This window comes from Myotis myotis, unplaced genomic scaffold, assembly GCF_014108235.1.
Source record: "Myotis myotis isolate mMyoMyo1 unplaced genomic scaffold, mMyoMyo1.p scaffold_m19_p_1, whole genome shotgun sequence".
Classification (NCBI taxonomy): Eukaryota; Metazoa; Chordata; class Mammalia; order Chiroptera; family Vespertilionidae; genus Myotis; species Myotis myotis.
Window position 1 is genome coordinate 170,691,118 of NW_023416313.1, and position 22,680 is coordinate 170,713,797.

The 22,680-nt window shown below is 37.2% G+C and overlaps 1 protein-coding gene across 1 annotated transcript in view; it reads left to right on the plus strand.

The window, feature by feature from the left end:
* Positions 1-22,680, plus strand: part of UNC13C (unc-13 homolog C) — a 558,354-nt gene that overhangs the window by 13,807 nt on the left and 521,867 nt on the right. The window contains exon 2 of the mRNA XM_036302049.1: positions 10,780-14,012. Within this exon, the coding sequence (XP_036157942.1) occupies positions 11,036-14,012 (2,977 nt within the window). The 5' untranslated portion in view covers positions 10,780-11,035. The remainder of the gene's footprint in view (positions 1-10,779; positions 14,013-22,680) is intronic.

Here is a 22,680-nt window from a genome sequence, read left to right on the forward strand (position 1 = left end):
GTTTTTTCCAAGCTTCAAAGAACCAACGTAGCTTTGTGTTAATAGTGTCTTCCATAGTCCTTGTCAGGTGTTAAATTCAATATAATAGGACAGTGCTTCCATAGCAATAAATTCTTCCGTAATTAAGTTTATATACCTCCCCATTGATCTAACAGCCACAGAATTCAGTTCATAAGTACTTTCTTAGTTCCTGTTGGTGCATATATGTTGGTGGGATCCTATAGTTTCTTCAACATGCAGTCTCTTTCCTTCCTTAACAGACCGTACATTTACTCAGCTAGACTATGTGGTGACTTTGCTCTTGTTATTGTTCTGGAGGCCCATGGAGATGTTTGTCATAGATCTTGATGGAGGATGCACAGCTTTCCTTGCAAGTCAGAGACTTCTGTATTGTCTTCAAATGAAGGTGGAGTACTAATCACTAAAAGGAAGAAGCAAGTCACTTTTGCAGTCTGGGATTCAGGGAAACTGAGGATTCAAGAGTTCTAAATCTGGCCAGCATGGCTCAGTGGTAGAGCATCGACTTATGAACCAGGAGGTCACAGTTTGATTTCAATCAAGGCACATGCCAAGGGTGTGGGCTCGATCCCCAATGTGGGGCATGCAGAAGGCAGCCAATCAATGATTCTCTCTCATAATTGATGTCTCTATCTCCCTCTCCTTCTCCCTTCCTCTCTTAAATCAATAAAAATATATTTTAAAAAAGTTCTAAGTGAGTTAACCCACATGTCCTCATCCCATAACTCACAGTCCCATTTTTTCCCTATTAAGGCCTGAACTTGGCATAGCCATCCTATTTAAATTGAGGAATCTTCTCTGGAGCTTTGCCTCTCTGATAATCAATTCCTGGATCTGGTGCTCAGCTTTTTCTGCATTTCTTGCAAGAGGTGAGAATTTATTTAGCTGATGACATGGATTTCCAGTTGTCTTTACACTAAGCCATAAATTGGTGATTCATCACTCTTAGCCTTTTGTTCTTAGTCTTTTGTTGTCTTTGTTTATTACATCAAGAGATTCCAGAAACAGCTATTCTATTCCAAAATGCTAATCACTTCCTCTCTCTTCAACCTATCAAATAACATGGGACATTTTATGCATGAATTCATTCCCTTACACTGGTATCCCACTCAGTCTATCAGTAGTGCATATTTTAGCAGTTGGACTGCTACAGTACACACAGGCTATTCAATTTTCCACATAGCATCAGTGATTAGATTCTCATTGCTAGTCCAAGAGGGAGGATCCAGATAAAATATCTCAATTTAGAGTCACTTCCTCAGTGCTCCCTTGGCACCAACTTTCTTAAGTAATTTTCCCTGGGAAACAGACTATGAAACAGAGATATATGTATAGAATTTCTCTGGGATAGTTAGAGGTGGGAGCTGAAATGCAATGTATTTGTAACAGAAGCCTCAGCCAATCTGACAGAAAACTCTGATGCGGGGATGGCCCTGTATTAAATCAACAGAGCATTTGAACATCTATCAATTAGCGCTAGGCATTTGAGCACTTATCAATTAGTCATTCAATTTGGGCTGCCCAAGAGGAGAGGAATAACCCTTTGGCCATGGACCATTCTCAGAGTGACTCAGCTATGTGTCTGTGGCAATAAATACAACACTCAGCAGTTGAAGAAATTAGTGACAGTCTTGAAGAGGGTACCTGTGTGGCACACTTACAGCTATGCCACACAATATATTTCCATTGATTCTGATGGTAGACTTGGATGGGAGGCTGAAGTGTGAACAGTTGGAGGGAAGGCTAAGGGTAGATTTGGATGGGAGGCTGAAGTGTTGAAATTACATTGGTCTTAAGGGTATACAGAACTTGCATGCTCCCTGGGGTACCCTTGTATGTCGTTCTCCCTCCTAAGGCACAGAAGTGTATTTAGAGGGCTTATTCACTAGTTACTTTATTAAAATATTTTAAATGTTTTAAAAAATTAGCAGATGGTGTCAACAATAGACTATCTCATTTCCCACAGCATTCTTCTGCATCTTTGTTTTCTAACTGTCATCAAAACCTAAGTGAAGGGTCTGGCTGAGTTAGGATCAGGAGAGACAAACACAGGTACAACCAGAGCTTGAATCTTAGAACTTACCTTCTGCTGTGTGAAGGGGCTTTGGGAAACCTGGATTTAGATATATGGACATTACATATGTTTAACTCTGTGGTTATTTAGAGATATACAAATTTTTGTGTAGCCTTCTTAATTTCTTCCTATTTTTTTTTCAATCACAACAGCACCTTGACTTGCCATTGATCAACTTACCAAATGCATTTGTTGTGATTATTTATTTTCAGATGCACTTTGAGGTAAGAGCTGACTGATGCTAAGCATGTTCAGTTTTAAGTTGAAGAGACTTTACACATATAATTTAGTATTCCATAATAAAATATAAGAATTTTTAAAGAAGTTTGATAATTGAATTTGTACATGGCACATATATTACCTGTCATTATATAGAATGGGCTATATCTTTGCTGAACAAGTTAAAATAGGTATTGCTATTAGGCATTTTAAAATGAATTCTTTATGGAATTTCTTTAAAAGCACCCTGTGATTTAGGAAAAGGATGAACTTGCAGCTCTGTTTAGTGAGACATTAATATTAATTTTTAGCTATAAGTATCACATCCATTTTGCTTGCAAGCTTTGAAGCATGAGTAATTGGCTTTCACCCAAGAGTTAGAATCAAGTGAAGTTCCATTGTGTGAGGAGAATAGCATTGGATACTCTAATGGAAAGGGGGGGGTACTAATTATCTAAGCATCTGAGTTTTGGTCCATTGCCACACTGCACAAAATTTATTAAAATTTTAAATTCTTGCTTTTACTACAGAACAAAGATACATCTAGAGTTGTGCATAATCAGTGAGGTGAGAACAGCTAGGAAGTCATATTCATAATCAAGTGTAACTGTCTGCGGTGAGGATTAAGTAATATAGTTTTTTAATGAATATAATATAATGATTGGAATATTTTAGGACCTACATAAAAAGTGTTTAATTTTTGGCGAATTTTATTTTCTAAAAGAAGATAATGACCTGAGGTGAACATTGATGAGGGTTTGAACTAAAATGGTGGCTCTGGGAGTGGAAAGGAGCGATAGGGATGGGAGAAACTGTAAACTTAAAGCCTGTAAGGTAAGTTTGGCACAAAGCAATAGAGGAATTAGTGGTGAAACTGGAGTTCCCGTTTGTATGAATAAGAACAGTTGCTCTTGTTAATAAGTACTATATGAGAAAGTTAGAGAAGATTGTCATGTAATGAAGATGAATTTGAAATATTGAATTTGAGATGATAATGATTTTTCAGACAAAGCTGGTCAAAACACAAATAGGAACTAATACAAAAAGAGAAGCTAGATCAGCGGTTCTCAACCTGTGGGTTGTGACCCCATTGGGGGTCGAACGACCCTTTCACAGGGGTCGCCTAAGACCATCGGAAAAACACATATATAATTACATATTGCTTTTGTGATTAATCACTATGCTTTAATTACGTTCAATTTGTAACAATGAAAATACATCCTGCATATCAGATATTTACATTACGATTCATAACAGTAGCAAAATTACAGTTATGAAGTAGCAACGAAAATAATTTTATGGTTGGGGGTCACCACAACATGAGGAACTGTATTAAAGGGTCGCAGCATTAGGAAGGTTGGGAACCACTGAGCTAGATGGAAGTGTATGGATTTGGTAGTTAAAAGAAAGGGGAGTAAAAGAAGTCTGAAAAGAGGAAGAGAGGCCAGTGGAGGGTGTTGCTAAGACTTGTTTCTAAAGAAAAACACTTACTTAGACTGATATCTCTCCATAATTAGACAAAATTAATAATGGCCCCACACCGAGGCCTAACAGCAATCAGAAACAAAGGGGTCCGCTTCCTCCGTTCCCATATTTTCTCTCATTCCTGCTTTTCACCATTTGTCTGCACGCTTTTCTTTTTTTAAATGTTTTTTTTACTGCTAAATTTTTATAAAGTTTAAAAGTTGGCTGTTCAGGTCAGAATTTTATGTTGCTCTGTTGTCAAAATGCCTGTTTCAACTTACAATTCCCAAGAAAGAAAACGTAATTGGCCCAGATTTTATTATATGACCACTCTAGTCAAAATAACTGTGTTCAGAGAGAGGCTCAAGTAGGCCTTGTTGTCACAAAAGTATATAGAAATGTTTAAAGAAAGACAACATGGTTGATAGTCTCAGATGCAGTAGGCAGGGTGGGGAAGATTATACAACTATTATCCATATCTCAGAAAAGAGAAATTTCGGTAGACTTCTGGGATTGGAGCCAGACATCAAGAGATTGAAGATGAATAGACTCATGAGAAAGTGCAGACAGCGGGTCTCCTCTGTGCTTTGGAAGAGTCAGTTGGAAGCTGCAGTAGCCTGAGAAGGTGACAACATTGAAGGAAGGCTGAAGTCTGTGTTGTTTGGTTTTTTTTTTATTTACAATAAAATACGATGTGAACATGCTTAATGCTTGGGTTGGATGGACCCTCGCAGCGGTTCTCAACCTGTGGGTTGCGACCCCTTTGGCGGGCGAACGACCCTTTCACAGGGGTCGCCTAAGACCATCTTGCATATCAGATATTTACAAGACAATTCATAACAGTAGCAAAATTACAGTTATGAAGTAGCAACGAAAATAATTTTATGGTTGGGTCACAACAGGAGGAACTGTATTTAAAGGGCCAGAAGGTTGAGAACCACTGCTAGAGAGAAAGAAACTTCAGATGTGATCAAGAGAAGATATACTTTCTGGAGCGTCATCTTAGAAGGGACACAGTTAAGATCACAGGAGGATATATGGCCCTTGGGAAGAAGAGATTCTTGTATCTTAGCATACAAAGAGCATTAAAATGAATATCTTTCTGAATAATTGTTCCAGTTGGATGAGAGGGAACCTCTGGACAGCTTCAGTCTGTCCCCAGTCATGGAGGCTTTTCTGCGTCAGCTCGAGGATTTCCAAACAGATATGAGATTTGCGGCTTGGCCTTTCTGATGAAGCTGAATGTCTAAAGAAGCTTTATTCCCTAACTATATTGTCTTCTGCTTAGAACTTTGAGTGCATTGTTCAACACTTTTTATGTGTTCTGCATGTTCTGAAATTGCACTAAATTCAGCAACTGAAAGAGGACGTAATTTTTATACAACAAACAAGTAAACCGGTTTCCACCATTCCAGGAAATTGCTTCTCATGTGCTACTTCCATTATCAAAGTACATGTTCCATTTTTCATTTTTCTTTTTATATTATTTCACTGGAATATGATTTATAAATAGTGAAATGGGGAGATCTCAAATTTATAACTAGAAGAATTTATAAATGAAAATATACCTACTACCCCAATTAAGATATAGAGCATTTCTATCATCCCTAAATGTTTTCTCATGTTTTATTCAAATCAGTCCCCACCCTTCATATGCAACAACTTTTCAGATTTCTATTATCATAGCTTAGTCTTGATTTGAACTTAATATAAACAGAATCATAGATTATTTACTGTTTTGTATCTGGCTTCTTTTGCTCTATATAATACTTTGAGATCCACGTGTAATAGTGGCTCATTCTTCTTTATGCTGATTAGTGTTCCATTATTTTAATATACTGTAATTTGTGTATCCATTCTTTTCCTGAGGGATATTTTCCTACTTTTGAGATATTATTAATAAAGTATCCATGGAAATTCTCATACAAGTTTGTTTGAAAAAACATGCCTTGATTTTTCTTGGGTAAATACTTAGGAATGCAATTGCTGGATCATAGTGTAAATGAAGGTTTAATTTCATAAGGAACTGCCAAAAGCTTCTAAAGTGATTATATTCTTTTACATTGTTCTCTGTACTGTATAAAATTTTAGTTGTTCCACAGCTTCTCCAGCATTTGGGGTAGCTGGTATTTTTATATTTTAGTTACTTTTGTCTGTATGAAATGGTATCTCATTTTGTTTTTTAATTTGCATTTTTTCTGGTAATTAAAATAATACCATAGAACACATTTCCATGTGCTTAGTGGTCAGTTAGAGGTTAGTCTGACGTTATTACTAATTATTACCTATTGTGTTGCTTTTAAGGATGTGCGCTTGGCATTAGAGTTAATTTGGGGGCAGGTAGGAATAATAAAACTGAGCAAATGAGCTAGCAGTGCCTACTCCTCTGTGAAGCACACCTTGTGAACACGTTTTTATTGAGACGCTGAAAGTGCAGAGCTCTTTAGATTTCATTAATTAGATGTGTGGACATCTAATCAATGAACCAATTTGCCAGCAATATTCATAATTTCTTGTTATAGATTTATTTAGTGTAATGGACCCTGAAGCCAGTTAGTTTGGGTTACAGTTCTTGCCACATCACTTCCCACCTATGTGGCTTGGGGCTAGTTACTTAGGTTCTGCTTCTTCATCTATAAAGTGGGGATTAATAACAGTACCTACTGCAGAGATTATGGTCAAATATCAATGTAATAGTCTATACAGAGCATTCAAGAAAGTGTCTGGCCCATAATAGACAAAAAAAAATAGAAAAACATGTGCAAAGACTATTTTTGATAAATAGTTTAGAAGAATAATTAAGGAATAAATTTCATGGTTCAGACAATAAGGACAGGAAAAAAGGAAGATGACTTGAGTAGCTAAATTTTCATGGAAAAGTTTAGTTTTGATCTGTCCTCAATGGTTGAAACCAGGGGACATTCTAAGAAGAGTGAATAAACCACAAAAAATAAGCTTAGTGGATCCATGAATGGTCCAGAGTACAGGGTATGCAATAGTATTTAGTAGGAGATCAAAAAAAAAAAAGGAAAATGACATTTAAGGAAGGTAAGATGGAAATCAGTCCATGGAATGGTTTGTAATGGTGGAAAATATTACTTTAGGAGACCAGTAAGCTATTAAAGGTCTAAAGTAAGGAGAATGTAAATTATTAAAGTCACCCTAGCTGATTCAGCTCAGTGGATAGAGCATCAGACTGAGGACTGAAGGGTCCTGGGTTTGATTCTGATCTAGAGCATATGCCAGGGTTATGGGCTTGATCCCCAGTAGGGGGTGTGTAAAAGGCAGCCAATCAATGATTTTCTCTCACCATTGATGTTTCTATTTCTCTCTTCCTCTCCCTTCCTCTCTGAAATCAATAAAATATATACATATATTTTAAAAAATTATTATAATGAAGAAACCAAACTTTAAAGTCAGGAGACACCAGCAACCACTTGAGCATCTAAGAGACTCACTGTCTATAACAATAACTGTAGATAATACACTTGTAAGGTTACCATGAAGATCATATAACTTTACACACAAAAAATATTTTGTAGATCCCAAAGTACTAGTAGAAGTATTAGTGTCATTGTTTACTACTAAATCAAAGAGCAGCAATGGAAGTGAGTAAAAAATACAGATGGACTGTAGTTGAATGAAGATCTATCTTAATTCTAGAGATATTCACAAAAGGGATGGAGGCAGAGAGAACAGCTTGAAAAAAGGCACATTTGTGAGGCAACTATGTGGTAATCAGGAAACTGTTACTACCTCAATGTGGCTGGGGCAGATGTGCTTGTGGGAGTGATAGGAAATGAGTCTCCTAAGACAGGTAGTATTTTAAGTGGGACAATTTTTATCTTTTAAGAATATATTCATGTTTTTTACACCTCAAACCTATGTAATATGTAATTTAATTTTTTTATTTTAATAATATATTTTTATTTTTATTTTTTTGAGAGAGAGAATTCTGATGCTTCATTTACTCTGCATCCATTGGTTGCTTCTTGACCAGGGACTGAACCTGCAACTCCAGCTGCACACCAGGCCAATCTCTAATTGAGCTACTTGGCCAGGGCTATATCATTTTATTTACCAATGTCAACCCAATAAATTCAATAAAGAGGAAAATATATTAATTTTAGAGAGGAGGATTGGAATGAAGGGCCAAATTAGAGTTAGGAAGACCACATAAGATACATTTTTAATAGTCCAGATAAGAAATGGAGTTCAGAACTAAGGCATTACTAGTGAGATGAGATAACATATATTGGATATGGATATGGAATTGATTATATGAATCTAGAATGATATCAATCTAGAATATTCCCAGGAATGAGTCCTGGGTATAAGTCTTGAGTAAGCAGATACTTATTATGATATTAATGGAGATGAATAATTAAGAAAAATGACTAGTTTTGAATAGAGTTTGATTTGGAGCAACCAGATGAAGATATTTAGTAAGTGACAATTGTTTTAACTTTTAAAATGAGTTTGGATATAAGTATACATCTGTGAAACCATCATTATAGTCTATGCCATAAACATATCTATTATCTCCAAAAGTTTCCTCCTGCCTTTCCTTCTTGCTTTATTATTACTTTTTGACATGAATACTTAACATGAACCCGCACTCCTAGCAAAAACGTTAAGTATACAATACAGTCTCATTATTAACTAGAGGCGCTATGCTGTACAGTAGAGCTCTAAGATTTATACATCTTGCATAACTGAAACTTTGTACCCTTTGGGCCACTTCTTCTGCAAATGATTCTTGAGTGCTTATCATGCATGCTGGGTTCAGAATGTTTAAAATAGGATAAGTCATATTTTTTTACCCTTAAAGAGGACATTGTCCATCAAGTGGAGACAGAAATGAGATTATACTACAGAATTCTAATTGCTTATGAGCTAGGTTGTGGGGACAGTGTGGCAAAGAGAGACAAAAGCTCAGTGTGGGTGGTTGGTGAAGTCTTCACAGGACAAATGATTTTGGAGTTTAAACACAATTTTTACAGACAGGGTTGCTGGCATGAGTGATATTCTAGGGAGAGGGAACAGAAAAGTTACTGAGGTGTGAAAGAGCATGGAGCCCTTAGTGAATAACAAGTCACTGTATGTGATTGGAATATAGAACAAGTGATAGTATGTGTAAACATGGATACATGCCCTTGGGTTCATGTTTTCTGAAATGGGATTTCAATTCGCGTTGAATTTTTCTGCTCAAAATTTTTCAACAATGATTTTGTAAAGTAATAGTTCTGAATTAGTAATAAAAGTCAGGAAGTCCAGACATAATTTCATGACAATATCAGAAGCATTGACAAAATTACTGCTTTCATTTAAACAAAAAGTAGGTGTTTGTTTTTAGGTTTGGGAGACCCGGGATCTTGGACTGAGTGATTAGTAAATAGAACAATTTATTCTATCAACGTTGATTTGAAAGGAATTTATTTACCATCCTACTACTTAACTCTCCAAAGTCTTTTCTCCACAAGGAGAGGTCACATGGGGTACAATAAATACTATTTTAAATTAATTCAGGAGTCAATTCCTTGACATTTTTATTAGTAGAAAACAGATTCAGGCTTATACTTTTGAATGAACAGCAAATTGTTTCAGACAAGAGGAGCTGGTCTCTGACAACATATGAAACCCATGAACCTGGACTTCTTTAGAGTTACTCTGTTTCTCTCCTTCCTCCTTTCGCTTCCCCTTCTTGTTCCATAGCCCTGCCTCTCCTGAAGCTTGCTCCCGCCAGAGCATGCTTTCTCTAAGTCCCTGCAGAGCCTGAGTGAAGAGAAATGGCAGGTTTCCAAGTGAAGGGAGCTGGTAACGAGTCAGTTGACTCCTAAAACAATATGCAGTTCATGATGTAACTTTAAAGAATTAAATAGATTATTTATCTACCCACGTATGTAGTCCAATGTCAGCACAGGCTTTTGGCTGCTACCCTTATTCTGCGATCTATTTCAACAATAAAACAGTGAGTTAAATGTAACAACATTTTCTTTGAATGAAATTACATACAAGTCACACTGCTAGTGAACCAGCAAAATTCGTATAATTTTTTTCTCCTCCTTCTCCTCCTCTTTCTCCTCCTTCCCCTCTCCTTCCTCCTCCTCCTCCTTCTGTATCCAACCAATTCTTGATTCTCCGTAGGAACATTTTATTTGTGGCACAGTTTCTTTTTGTGATTTGATAACCTATGGCTGTTCCTGGTGCTAACCGTGGGGATGAGCCTCCTGCCATCTGCCGCAGGGCTGCACGGGGTGATGAGCATGGCGCTGCTCTCTCAAGTCACATCCTTTCAAAACTTGGATGTGCTTTCTGCATTTTCAAATATATTTTCCTAATGGGATTTATTGTTGTTATAATACCTAATTTTATATAAACTTCTATTTCTTTTCAACCATTATATTTCATTGACAAATTTGATGGCTGTAAAAGATGTATTTCCTCTTAGTATTTACTTCAGCATATGACATATGTCTTACTTGGATTACTTTAATCATTATTTAAGCAATTCCAAGTCATTGAATGCCTAGAAAAGTAAAAGATTACTTGAATAAGAAAAGATCTTACATATATGGATAATATTAATTTGATTAATTTTAAATGTCTGGGGTAGGGGCTATACATTTAAATTTAAATGCTTATGTGTTTCTAAGTAAATGCAATTTAGGAAATAAAAGAATGGGGAAGCAATAATATGCAGTTAATATAGCTTTTAAATTTGTCACCTTATACAAAACTTTGCAAATTCTCATTATCTTTTATTACCATTCAATTGTGTCTGCCCATAAATAATTTAGAAAAAAATATAATTCAAACACAGATACTGCTACTTATTTGTTTTATAGTTGTTTTAAAAGTAACAGTGTATTGAAATTAATATATTACCCTGCTCCCCCTGCAATTTTTCACACATTATGTATCTTAAATATTTTTGAAAAATGTTAGAAATGGGATGTCTAGAATTAATTTCTGATATTCACTTTTACATTGCTTTCTTTTAGACAATACTTGAAGTCATGCGGAAATGAGAGCAACTCATGAAACCCCTCCTCCAAAAGAGAATGTCTTTCATAAATGGAACTTTGGTTCTGGTTTTCACAGGACATTGACTTTGTGGCAGAGCCACGCTGCCCTTCCAGCTGTTTTCAATGATTCCCAGAACATCTGAACAGTGATGCCTGCCTTGGGTTTACAGATTTTCATCCTGACACCTTGTTTGTGTTTTTGGAGTAGAGAAGCCTGCACTAATTGCCCTCCATGGTGGCTAATCTTTTCAAGAGCCTGATTTTACCTTACATACATAAGCTTTGCAAAGGAATGTTTACAAAGAAATTGGGAAATACAAACCAAAAAAAAGAGAATCGTGAGCAGAAAAGGGATCAAGACTTTCCTGCTGCCGGCCACACCAAAACCCCCAGACTTTCTAATACATTGAAAAATACCGTAAAGAAGATTGCCAAGTGTTCATCCACTCGCAACTTATCCACTGAAGAAGACGAAGCTAACAAAGAATTTTCCCTCTCACCAACATTCAGTTACCGAGTAGCTATTGCCAATGGCCTACAAAAAAATATTAATGTAGCCAACAGTGATAATGAAGATCTGCTTCAAGAGTTATCTTCCATCGAGAGTTCCTACGCAGAATCCCTCAATGAACTAAGGAGTAGTGCAGAAAACCAGCCACAGTCAACACTCATGATGCCGGTTAAACGCAATAGGAAGAGTTCAAGCAGCCTGGCTCCTTCGGAGGGCAGCTCTGATGGGGAACGCACTCTGCATAGCTTAAAACTAGGTGCTTTACGTAAACTGAGGAAATGGAAAAAGAGTCAAGACTGTGTTTCCTCAGATTCAGAGTTGAGCACAATGAAGAAAACCTGGGGAATAAGAAGCAAATCTTTGGACAGAACTGCCCGAAACCCAAAGACAAATGCCCTGGAGCCAGGATTCAGTTCCTCTGGCTGTATTAGTCAAACACATGATGTCATGGAAATGATCTTTAAGGAACTTCAGGGAATAAGTCAGATTGAGACAGAACTTTCTGAGCTAAGAGGGCATGTCAATGCTCTCAAGCATTCCATTGATGAGATCTCCAGCAGTGTGGAAGTTGTACAAAGTGAAATTGAACAGCTACGTACAGGGTTCGTCCAGTCTCGGAGGGAAACCAGAGACATCCATGATTATATTAAGCACTTAGGCCATATGGGTAGCAAGGCAAGCCTGAGATTTCTAAATGTGCCTGAAGAAAGATTTGAATATGTTGAACTTGTGGTGTACCAAATTCTAGTAGATAAAATGGGTTTTTCAGATGCACCAAATGCTATTAAAATTGAATTTGCTCAGAGAATAGGACACCAAAGGGACTGCCCAAATGCAAAGCCGCGGCCCATACTGGTGTACTTTGAAACTCCTAAGCAAAGGGATTCCGTCTTAAAAAAATCATATAAACTCAAAGGAACAGGTATCGGAATCTCAACAGATATCCTTACTCATGACATCAGAGAAAGAAAAGAGAAAGGGATACCATCTTCGCAGACATATGAGAGCATGGATATAAAGTTGTCTACTCCAGAGCCCCAAATCAAGAAGAATAATTGGCAGCTACCAGATGACAGTGATGGAGAGCTGGAATCTGACCTCAATAGAAACAGTTATGCTGTGCTTTCCAAGTCAGAGTTTCCAACAAAGGGAAGTATTTCCAAGTCAAGTTCAAAATCACACAGTGCTAGAGCCAAAAATAAAACTGCTAGTAGCAGCAAAATTTCAAATAAATCAGATTATAATAAAATTTCCTCACAATTGCCAGAATCAGATACCTTGGAAAAGCAAACTACAGCCCACTATGGAGATGCAACACCCCTCTGGCATTCACAGAGTGATTTTTTTACTGCAAAGCTTAGTCGTTCTGAATCAGACTTTTCCAAACTGTGTCAATCTTACTCTGAGGATTTTTCAGAAAATCAGTTTTTCACTAGGATGAATGGAAGCTCCCTCTTGTCATCTTCAGACCGGGAACTTTGGCAAAGGAAACAGGAGGGCACGCCTACCTTGTATGACAGTCCCCAGGACTTGCTTTTGGATGGGGCTGTTCAGGGTGTCCAAGGGAACACAGAAACTGTGGATAGTGGGATGAGTAATGGCATGGTATGTGCATCTGGAGACCAAAGTCATTACAGCGATTCTCAGCTCTCTTTACATGAGGATCTTTCTCCATGGAAGGAATGGAATCAAGTAGAGCAAGGAGCTGATTTAGGTTTGGATTCATCCACTCAGGAAGCTTTTGACTATGACACAAATAGTCTATCTGATCAACAACTAGATGTTTACAATAAAGACCAAGAAGACTCGGGGAAGTGCCATAGTGACCTTCAGGATGACTCTGAGAGCTATGATTTAACCCAAGATGACAACTCATCTCCGTGTCCTGGATTGGATAATGAACCACAAGGCCAATGGGTTGGCCAATATGATTCTTATCAGGAAGCCAATTCTAATGATTTGTACCAAAATCAAAGCCAGTTGTCCATAATGTATCGAAGTCAAAGTGAATTGCAAAGTGATGATTCAGAGGATGCTCCACCCAAATCTTGGCATAGTCGATTAAGCATTGACCTTTCTGATAAGGCTTTCAGCTTCCCAAAATTTGGATCTACACTACAGCGGGCTAAATCAGCCTTGGAGGTGGTGTGGAACAAAAGCACACAGAGTCTCAGTGGGTATGAGGACAGTGGCTCTTCCTTAATGGGGAGATTTCGGACATTATCACAATCAACTGCAAATGAATCAAGTACCACCCTGGACTCTGATGTTTACACAGAACCTTATTACTACAAAGCAGAAGATGAGGAGGACTACAGTGAACCAGTGGCAGATAATGAAACAGATTATGTTGAAGTGATAGAACAAGTTCTTGCTAAGCTAGAAAACAGGACTAGTATTACTGAAACAGATGAGCCAATGCAGGAATATGATCACTCTTCTTATGAAACACCTTATGAAACCCCACAGGATGAGGGATATGATGGGCAGGCAGATGATGTGGTTAGTGAAGGAGGGTTGGAACCCTTAAATGAAACGGTACCTGAAATGGAAATAAAAGAAGATGAAAACCAAAACATTCCTGAACAGCCCGTGGAAATCACAAAGCCAAAGAGAATCCGTCCCTCTTTCAAAGAAGCAGCTTTAAAAGCCTATAAGAAGCAAATGGCAGAATTGGAAGAGAAGATCCTGGCTGGAGGTACTCATGTTTCAATGATACATTATTAGCTGATTGTGTTTTAACATTGGGTGGTGCTTTTTTAGAGCATGTCCTGTGTTTATTTGTGGGAGAAAAATTTATTGCAAGGAACGTGCATGTTTATTCTGGCAAGGATTTTATTTTACTCAGACAGCTCTCCCAACAAGTTGGGATTGATGATTTAAAATCAAAATGTTTCAAAACAGGTCATACTGAAATGAACCCTGCACTCTGCAGATCAATATTTCTCTGCCAGGATTATATATAAACCCCATGTCATATTAACCAGCGGTGTGGCATCAGTTACCAAGGAAAGGATGATTTAAATAAAAGAGCAGCCTGGGGTCTATTCCTTGGTGCTATTGGGTTTACAGTTGAAGAAAAAGGTATAGATAATCTTAAATAGTTACGAAAGAGGGACTCCCTTATTTACCATTCCTTGTCCCATCAACGCTACACTGTGGGGGCTGCCAGTAGGAAGAGCTGGGTCTGCAGAACCAACCTTAACCAGTCCCATGGAGGGCCACAGCCTCCCTTCCCATGCACTGATGCAGCTGAGTGAGTGTAATAGGGCCCAAACCCTAGGCCATGCCTGAGCAGTCACAGTTCACTACATTACTCAGTAAGGTGGCAGAGTCAAGAAGTTTTCTCATAAAGAGTAGAGCAGAAGTCTCTTGCCCATTATGGAAATGAAAGGAGTTCCTTACCTAAAATTTTACTTGATTTTTTTGGGGGGAGGGGGGAATTTTTAGATCATACTCTTGGGAAAATTAGCTGCATATAAATAAATGATATGTTGACTTTTAATTTCTCAACCAAAATTCATCTTAACTTACTTTAATCCCTTACCATTTATTTTATTTGCATGCTTATCATTTTATATCTTTGGGATAGTTTTATATATCTCAATTTTAATGAATTATATATTGTTAATATTTTCCTTGATTATAGCATTATCTTTAATTAAAATATTTACTCATCATGATATTTCATAAAGGTATATATTTATGTAATATTTATATTGATATTTATGTTACTTGCTATTATGAAATAATATAATAATTTCTGCAGCCAGTAACTGATTATGGTTTCTTTGTCTTGACCACAGTTGGGATCAGAAACTATTCAAAACTGGCCATTTTCTGTTTGATATGGGTGGGTTGTTGAATAATCAGATACCTTTATTGTTAAACTGTTGTAGGTGCGAAGACAATTGAAATAACGACTTGAGTTCTCCTACCTAAAAGTCTGTCTATATAAAACTGCACATTCTATGTAATTTATTTAAAGAACACTATAAGTCAAGGGGATCTTAGGTGCATTGACTGGGTTTTTTTCTTTTTTTGAGGGTAGAGTTCTATATCAAAAACTGATTTGAAAATTCAAAGTAGTCAAATTTTGGGTAAAGTTCTTATTGGAATAATATCTATTTTATTTCAGAGTGACTTAAAAAGTTAGGTATTCTTACTACTAAAACTTAGTTGACAGTTTCTTGGGTTATAGGCCAGCAGTTTGGCATTATATTTTATCTTCTGTGGATTCCGATAAGTCCAATCAAAGGCTTAAGACTAAGCAATGTGTGTGTGTGTGTGTGTGTGTGTGTATTGTGATGCAATCTATACATGTATTAATGCCAATTGGTTAAGGTATCTGCATGTTAGGCAATAGTATAAACACAACAAGACTATATGATTCAGAAAAAAAAATGGATCTTCATCAACTTTTTAAAAAATTTCAAATTATCAAGCCTCTGCAAAGTAGAGTGTTACTGGTAATGACCCTTCTCATTCAACTAGCTATCAACCCTAGTCATCCACTGGCACTTATGCTTAGAAAACACAAATGCACTGGTTATCCACATACCAGCAGTTTAAGAATTCTAAAATAGGTAAAAATATTATGTGATTTACTTGACATACTAGGCCTGGCTACAGAAAATGCAGACCCCCTCTATCTCAGAGCTTTGTTTTTATCCTGTGAGCCACCGTTGAATGGAATCTGTTGGATATCATCTATCCTAGAGGAAGTCCGATACACATCTTTAAGTCACTTTCTGGATGCTCAAAAGGCACCAGATTGACTACGCAGGAGGCTGCCGTAGCCTAGATTTTAAAGGCCATCTCTTCTCCCCTTGACACCAGTCAGGCAGTTGTCCCCCTCCTGTGCCGCCAATATGCCTCATGGAAGGGCAGCCAAAAACGGGCATTTTACAGTCCCCTTCCTTTCTCAGAGCACCTCAATGAGGTGCCAATTGTCATGATAGATTTTGTGCCCACTGCCATCTGCTTGCTGGGCTTTGGATAAATGTCAACATATTTTTCTCTCCATGACTATCCAGTCACCATTTGGTAGCAGTGCTGCTTTTCTCCACTACTAACCTGGAGAGATGGACCGTGGAGCTCTCACTGTAAACAGCCGGGATGCTGACCTAGCTTTATGGAATTAAACTCATAGATTTGAGTTATTTATTTCAACTTTTATCTGTAGGGAATTTGAAAGTCCTCCATGTTTATATACAGAGATATTTGGCACTGGTGTTTCTGAGAAACTTCACCTGAACAGCATGCCTGTGTGGAAAGAGACTTAAAGTGTGTGTAGCCAGAAACTCTATGAGGTCATAGTCTTCCCTTATGGCCAGACCCTGCTGAGTGGTGCCTTTTTGTGTAGCTGACCTGGACTCCATGCCGTGGTGGTTACTATTTGATTCCCACCTCCAGCCCTGCACCACCTATCAACTGGAATGAACTGTTGTGTCCACTGAATTCCCATATACCTGCCTCTGATGGCATGGCTTTCTACCTATGTAATGATCATTTATGCACATTTCTTATTTTTTTTACTTAACTCTAATCAAGAGGAAAGATGTCTTATCTTTTTCATCCTTTCATATGCCCTGTGCCTAGACCAATGCTTTATCCAGAGATGGCACTGAGATAATTAAGGAACGTAGGATACTAAGTAAAAGATACAAGCTTCAAAGTCAAAGGCAAATCCAAGCTGTGGCCTTAATTGTTAATACTATGACTTTATGTCTCTTTGAGAGTTCAGAAGTATGACTAGAGATAAAAGCTTATTACTGATTACTAGTGTAGACCAGGGGTTTTCTAAGCAGTTTATCTGTTTTATTTTACTTCTTACAACACCACTGTGAATTTAATCCCATTATTGTCATTTTGCAGATGCGTAAACTGAGATGCTACAAACTTATGTAACTTAATGTCATACAGCTAGTAATGAGTGGATCTAGAATTAAATGGATACTTATTTTGGCTGTTTCAAGCAGCCAAATGCTTACTCACTTCAAATGCTGTTTTATTCACGTTCTAAGGTGGGGAAACATGGTTAAAGATGGAAGTTATCATGGACTCTGAGGTTTGTTTCAACTAAAGGATTTTCATGAGAAATTAGTAATAATATGAAAAGCAATGAGGTATTGATATGAAATAGTTAATTCTCAGTTTTTCTACTTCAAATCCTTGGTTCATCTTATAAATTAAGACTGGTAGAGCCCTAGTAATACTGTACAATTAGCTGCTTGAAGGATGATGAATTTGAAGTAAATGTTTCTAGCAGAAGAACAAAAACCTTGTTTTGTCTTCAAATGTCATTTGCGGGCTTCTGTAGATTATGAAAAGGACTATGACATCAGCAATTGAAATAACTACTAATATTTTTATCATGGTATACATTTTGTTTTCTGAATAGTTATATGAACTTGAAAATAAAAATTTTTCCTGAAGTTGATATTTAGACTAGTGGTTCTCATTCTAGTTGCTAGATTCATCTAAGGAACTCTAGGTAGTAATTTTTGTCCCCTAGATGGTGTAAAATTATAAATTATTAGGATTCTGTCACTGAACATTTTGATTCTGTAATGGTCATGTAATGGAGCTCATTAAACGACCATTATGTATCCAAAATTGTATCTATATATATAAAAAGCCAGTGTCCGTGATGACTGTGATGACCAAGCAACCAGTCACCATGAGGGCAGGTGGGCGGGGCTGCAAGCGGGGCAGGGCGGTGGGCGGGTGAGCAGGGCTGTGAGCTGTGGTGGGCTACCACTCGATTTTGTATGCTGGGCCTCTACTATAATTAACAAATTATAGGTGCCCTTGTAAATAAAACAACCACCACCATCACACATATACAAATAAAAAACATAATACAAAATGCTAAAAATTAAAAGTGAAAGTAAAATAGCTCCTCCCATTCTTCAGAGAAAGATAATTTGTTCCAGACTATAAGTATAAATACCTATACATTCCTTTTTTTTCCTTTTAATATAAGTTGTATTAACCTGTCATGTATTCATATTGTTTTGAAATGTTTTTCATGTAATATATATTTAGAAGATCTCATCTTATTGCCTACTATATTTTTAATGACACAAATGGTTCTACTATATAGTTATTGCATAATTTAATAGCATAGTCTCCTATCATGAAAAGTTAAATTTCTTACAAACTCACAAACAATACAGCTCCATCACCTATCTTTAAGAAAATGAGATAGCATATATGTAAGATAAATTCCTAGATGTAGAATTACTGGGTCAATGGATTTAATCCAATTTAGGAGAGTTAGGAACTCATGAATTCTAGGTCAATTCCAAGTACTTTATATCATAGCACCTTTCATGAATGCAAACATTTAGGTATATGATTCTTTGATTATTGTAGATCTCTGCTATTATACTAGATTGCAAATTCAATGAGTGAATTTTTCATTCTATTGCTATTATAATGCCAGAGCCTGCCCAGGTATCTGATATAGAGTAAATCTTTATTAAAGAGTTGTTGAATAAATAAAAAATGCTAGCCTCCTCTCTAAAGGGCTATCTGGTTCCATATAAGGCAGAGAATGTTCAGAATCCAAATAACTTTAGTTTTATTTCTTTCAATTAAAAGAACATTTTTGATTATATATTGTAGTGCAGTACAATGAGTACAACATAGTTGAAAATGAAAACATGACATGCCCTCCCTTTGGCTCAGTTAATCACATCTATGAGAAGGCTAGCTATTCTTTCTGATGGTATAACCTACACATCCCCAAAAACCTAGTCAAATTTATTAAGAAGAATACATATTTTGACTAAATGTTTAGGCCTTTGTGGCCCAAATCTATCAAACTCTGAAGTGTATTTGGGTCTCACCTTCAGAGAGTTCAGGTCAGGAGTGATGGGGTTTGTACCATCTTTGAAAGATGTGTGTAAATTGAAAATTTTAGAAATCAACTATTTTAAAAGTTCTCAGAGATTCTTCTAGGAACCATTGAATGCATTACTTTGCCTATAAATAAATCCTCATCATCCAACATATTCCAAATTGTATCTGTTTTTGCAAGTTTGAAGTTTGTATTATTATTATTACTTATATCTTTCTTCAAAGCAAACAGAGCAGCACTAGTAATAGTATAAGGCAACCCATTTGTAAAATTTTCCATGCAAATGAAGCATGTAGCCATAAACTTTTGGCTTAGTCTTGTTTGCTTCTATGTACTCTCGAATTATCTATAATATAAAAGGATTGTCTTGGTTTTTGAAAGAATCTATGACTAGAAAGGAGACCTATGAGGGCTGAAATAGCCGAGGGCCCTTTGAAGCAGCAGAAACAGCTGGTGTCTCTACTTCTTTTTTTTTTTTAAATATATTTTATTGATTTTTTACAGAGAGGAAGGGAGAGAGATAGAGAGCCAGAAATATGCCCGCAACCCAGGCACATGCCCTTGACCGGAATCGAACCCGGGACCCTTCAGTCCGCAGGCCGACGCTCCATCCACTGAGCCAAACTGGCCTCGGCTGGTGTCTCTACTTCTTGATAAGCATAAAGCCCAAAAGGCCCAACGGCACAATTCTTCTAGGGGACAGGGTTGAGACTCAAAGAACATGTGTGTCTATTAATCAGTTGAGATGGGAGATAGATAATGGGGCTGTGTATAGGAGGTTAGTTGCAGGTAGAGCCAAAGGTCTTAAAGTATACTCTGGTGTGAAATGCAACTAAGAGAAAGGAAGAGCAATCAAGCATATTTAAGGATTTCCTATCAGATCCAGATCTGGAAAATTAAGTACCTATTCAAACCTCACCATAATCTTGGGAAAAAAGTAGTATTAGCTCCACTTTACAAATGAGGCAACTGAGTCCCAGAGGCCAAAGCAGATCTAAGTTCACGCAGCTAAGAGTATTGATGGATTCTGATATACATCTGACACAACCCAAAGTTTGCTGCTGTCTCCATGACATCAAGTCTTGTCATGAAGGGACACGGCTCATGCATTTAAGCATATGAGTAAGTTGTGCTTTCTAGGTCAGCCAGTTTTGTGTTAGCAGCTGTAGTATTCGTCTCTTATCACACAAAGGGAGTGAGCATAGTTTTGGCTATACCTGAGCATATCCCTCAGACTACAGTTGAGCAGTAAGTTGCTTCTAGGAAGGCTTTTTGCTGATAGGGACTTCATTACATGGCTAGGGACTAGGGAAGGCTCTAAACATCCCAGAATAAGAATTGTTAGGAGGAAAGCAAATCCCAGAGGATTGAGGTACTGAACAGGTCATCAAGAGAGTGACCTAGTTACCTGAACTGGGGTTCACGGTCAGGCGTGAATCTCTAGTTCAGGTAAAAAAGCCTGATTGTTCTACTGGCATCCAAGGACTGAGCCCAATGTGCAGGCAGGATGATGTGATGTTGAGTCCCAGTTCCCTGGGATTGCCTAACCATAAATAGAACTATTCCCCATGCTGTTATTAACTGAGGCAGAGATTTTTAACCTCTTTCATCTCATGGCACATATAAACTATCACTAAATTTCTGCCGAACACACACAAAAACATATTTTGCCAATTTGACAAAAAAATGTATAATTTTGATCCATTCACAAAGGATGACTATTGTTGTGTTGCCTGTTGTCACTTTTTTTTCATTTGGCAATCTAAGGGAAAAGAGGTCAGTGCCCGTTACTAAATAGTTAGATATTTCATGTTTTAAAAATTCTATGGCACACCAGTTGAAAATCACTGGCTTAGGCTGTCGCCATAGATTACAAGAACAAAGAGAACTAAATGCCTGAATAGACTTCTTCCCTATGGCTCATTTGTTTTTTCTTTCCTTCTTTCCTTCCTTTCTTCTTTCTTTCTTCCTTTCTTTCTTTCTTTCTTTCTTTCTTTCTTTCTTTCTTTCTTTCTTTCTTTCTTTCTTCTTTCTTTCTTCTTCTCTCTCTCTCTCTCTCTCTCTCTCTCTCTCTCTCTCTCTCTCTCTCTCTCTCTCTCTCTCCCCTCTCTTCTCTCCTTCTTTTTTTTTTTTCTTTTTTTTTGAATCCTCACATAAGAACATGTTCTTATTGATTTTAGAGTGAGAGGAAGGGAGAGCAGGAAAGAGAGAAACACTAATGTGAGAGAGAAATATGGATCAGCTGCCTCCTGCACGTGACCAAAATGGGGATTGAACCCACAACCTAAGTATGTGCCCTGACTGGGAATCAAATCTGGTGCATGGGAGGATGCTCCAACCAACTGAGCTCCCCAACCCGGGCATCCTGTGGCTTATTTCAACCTATGGTATACTTTTTATCCTCCTCCTTTCATTTAGGGAAAGTGTGCTATGAAATTTTGTCAACTATCTCATTTATCAAACTTGGTTCATGCTGGCTCTTAGGTACTTTCAAAAATAAAAGAAACCCTCAGAGAATAAAAATGGCTAACATTTGTCAGATTCAAACAACTGTGATGTGACTCTGTAGGCAATCCTAAAGGCTCCCAAAGATACTTCGCGCAATGTCATTTTATTTGAGTAAATGCTTCTCTCCCCATGCCCTTCAACCATCCTCACTGCCTTCAACTTATTTCTCACTTCTTTCCCAATTCAACCATGATTACTTCTTTGAAAAGGATAATCCTCATTTTGAAGTATAAAATTTGATGTTTGTGTGGACATTTTTTTTTAATGTAGCATTGACACAACACACACAGTTTCTTAAGAACCTTGTAAGGTAGGTAGCTGAGTAATGAGCAACATTTATTGAGTCCTTCATTAAGTGCCAGCAACTATTTTAAATATTTACACTATATTAAGTCATATAATTCTCACAATAACTCTGTTATCTCCATTTTCTAGATGAGTAACAGAGACACGGTAACTTACCCATGAGAGAAAAACAAAACAAACATGCCAGGAAGTGGCAGAACCAGGATTCATAAATAGGCATTTTATTCCTAGATTCCATGGGCTTACTCACTGCAACCTAGTTTAAGATTTCAGAAATTAGATGTTGATATTCAACTTATAATATGGAGACCTGCGTTGGCAAAATGCTTATTTACCTGACAGTACCAATTTGAAAACAGAGCTACAATTTTAAGCTGTATATAATTATCCAGAATTATAAACCAGCACTCAAGCTACCAGACCATTCTCTCATTTTACGTGATCTTTCTACAGGCAATATGATTACCCAGGTATCATCATTGTGTAACGTGATAAAAGAAATTGTTGACTGTATATAATTGTGGTGACAAGAAGTGACAGGTTGAATATGATCTTATGTAGGTTAAGCTTCCCCTTTTTCTAATGCCTCTTCTGATGCTTAGCGATGTCTTGTGGAAAGCTGTTGGTTTTAGTTTTCTATTTCTGTTTTCCAGTGATTTTAGTTAAAGACACATACAATCTTATG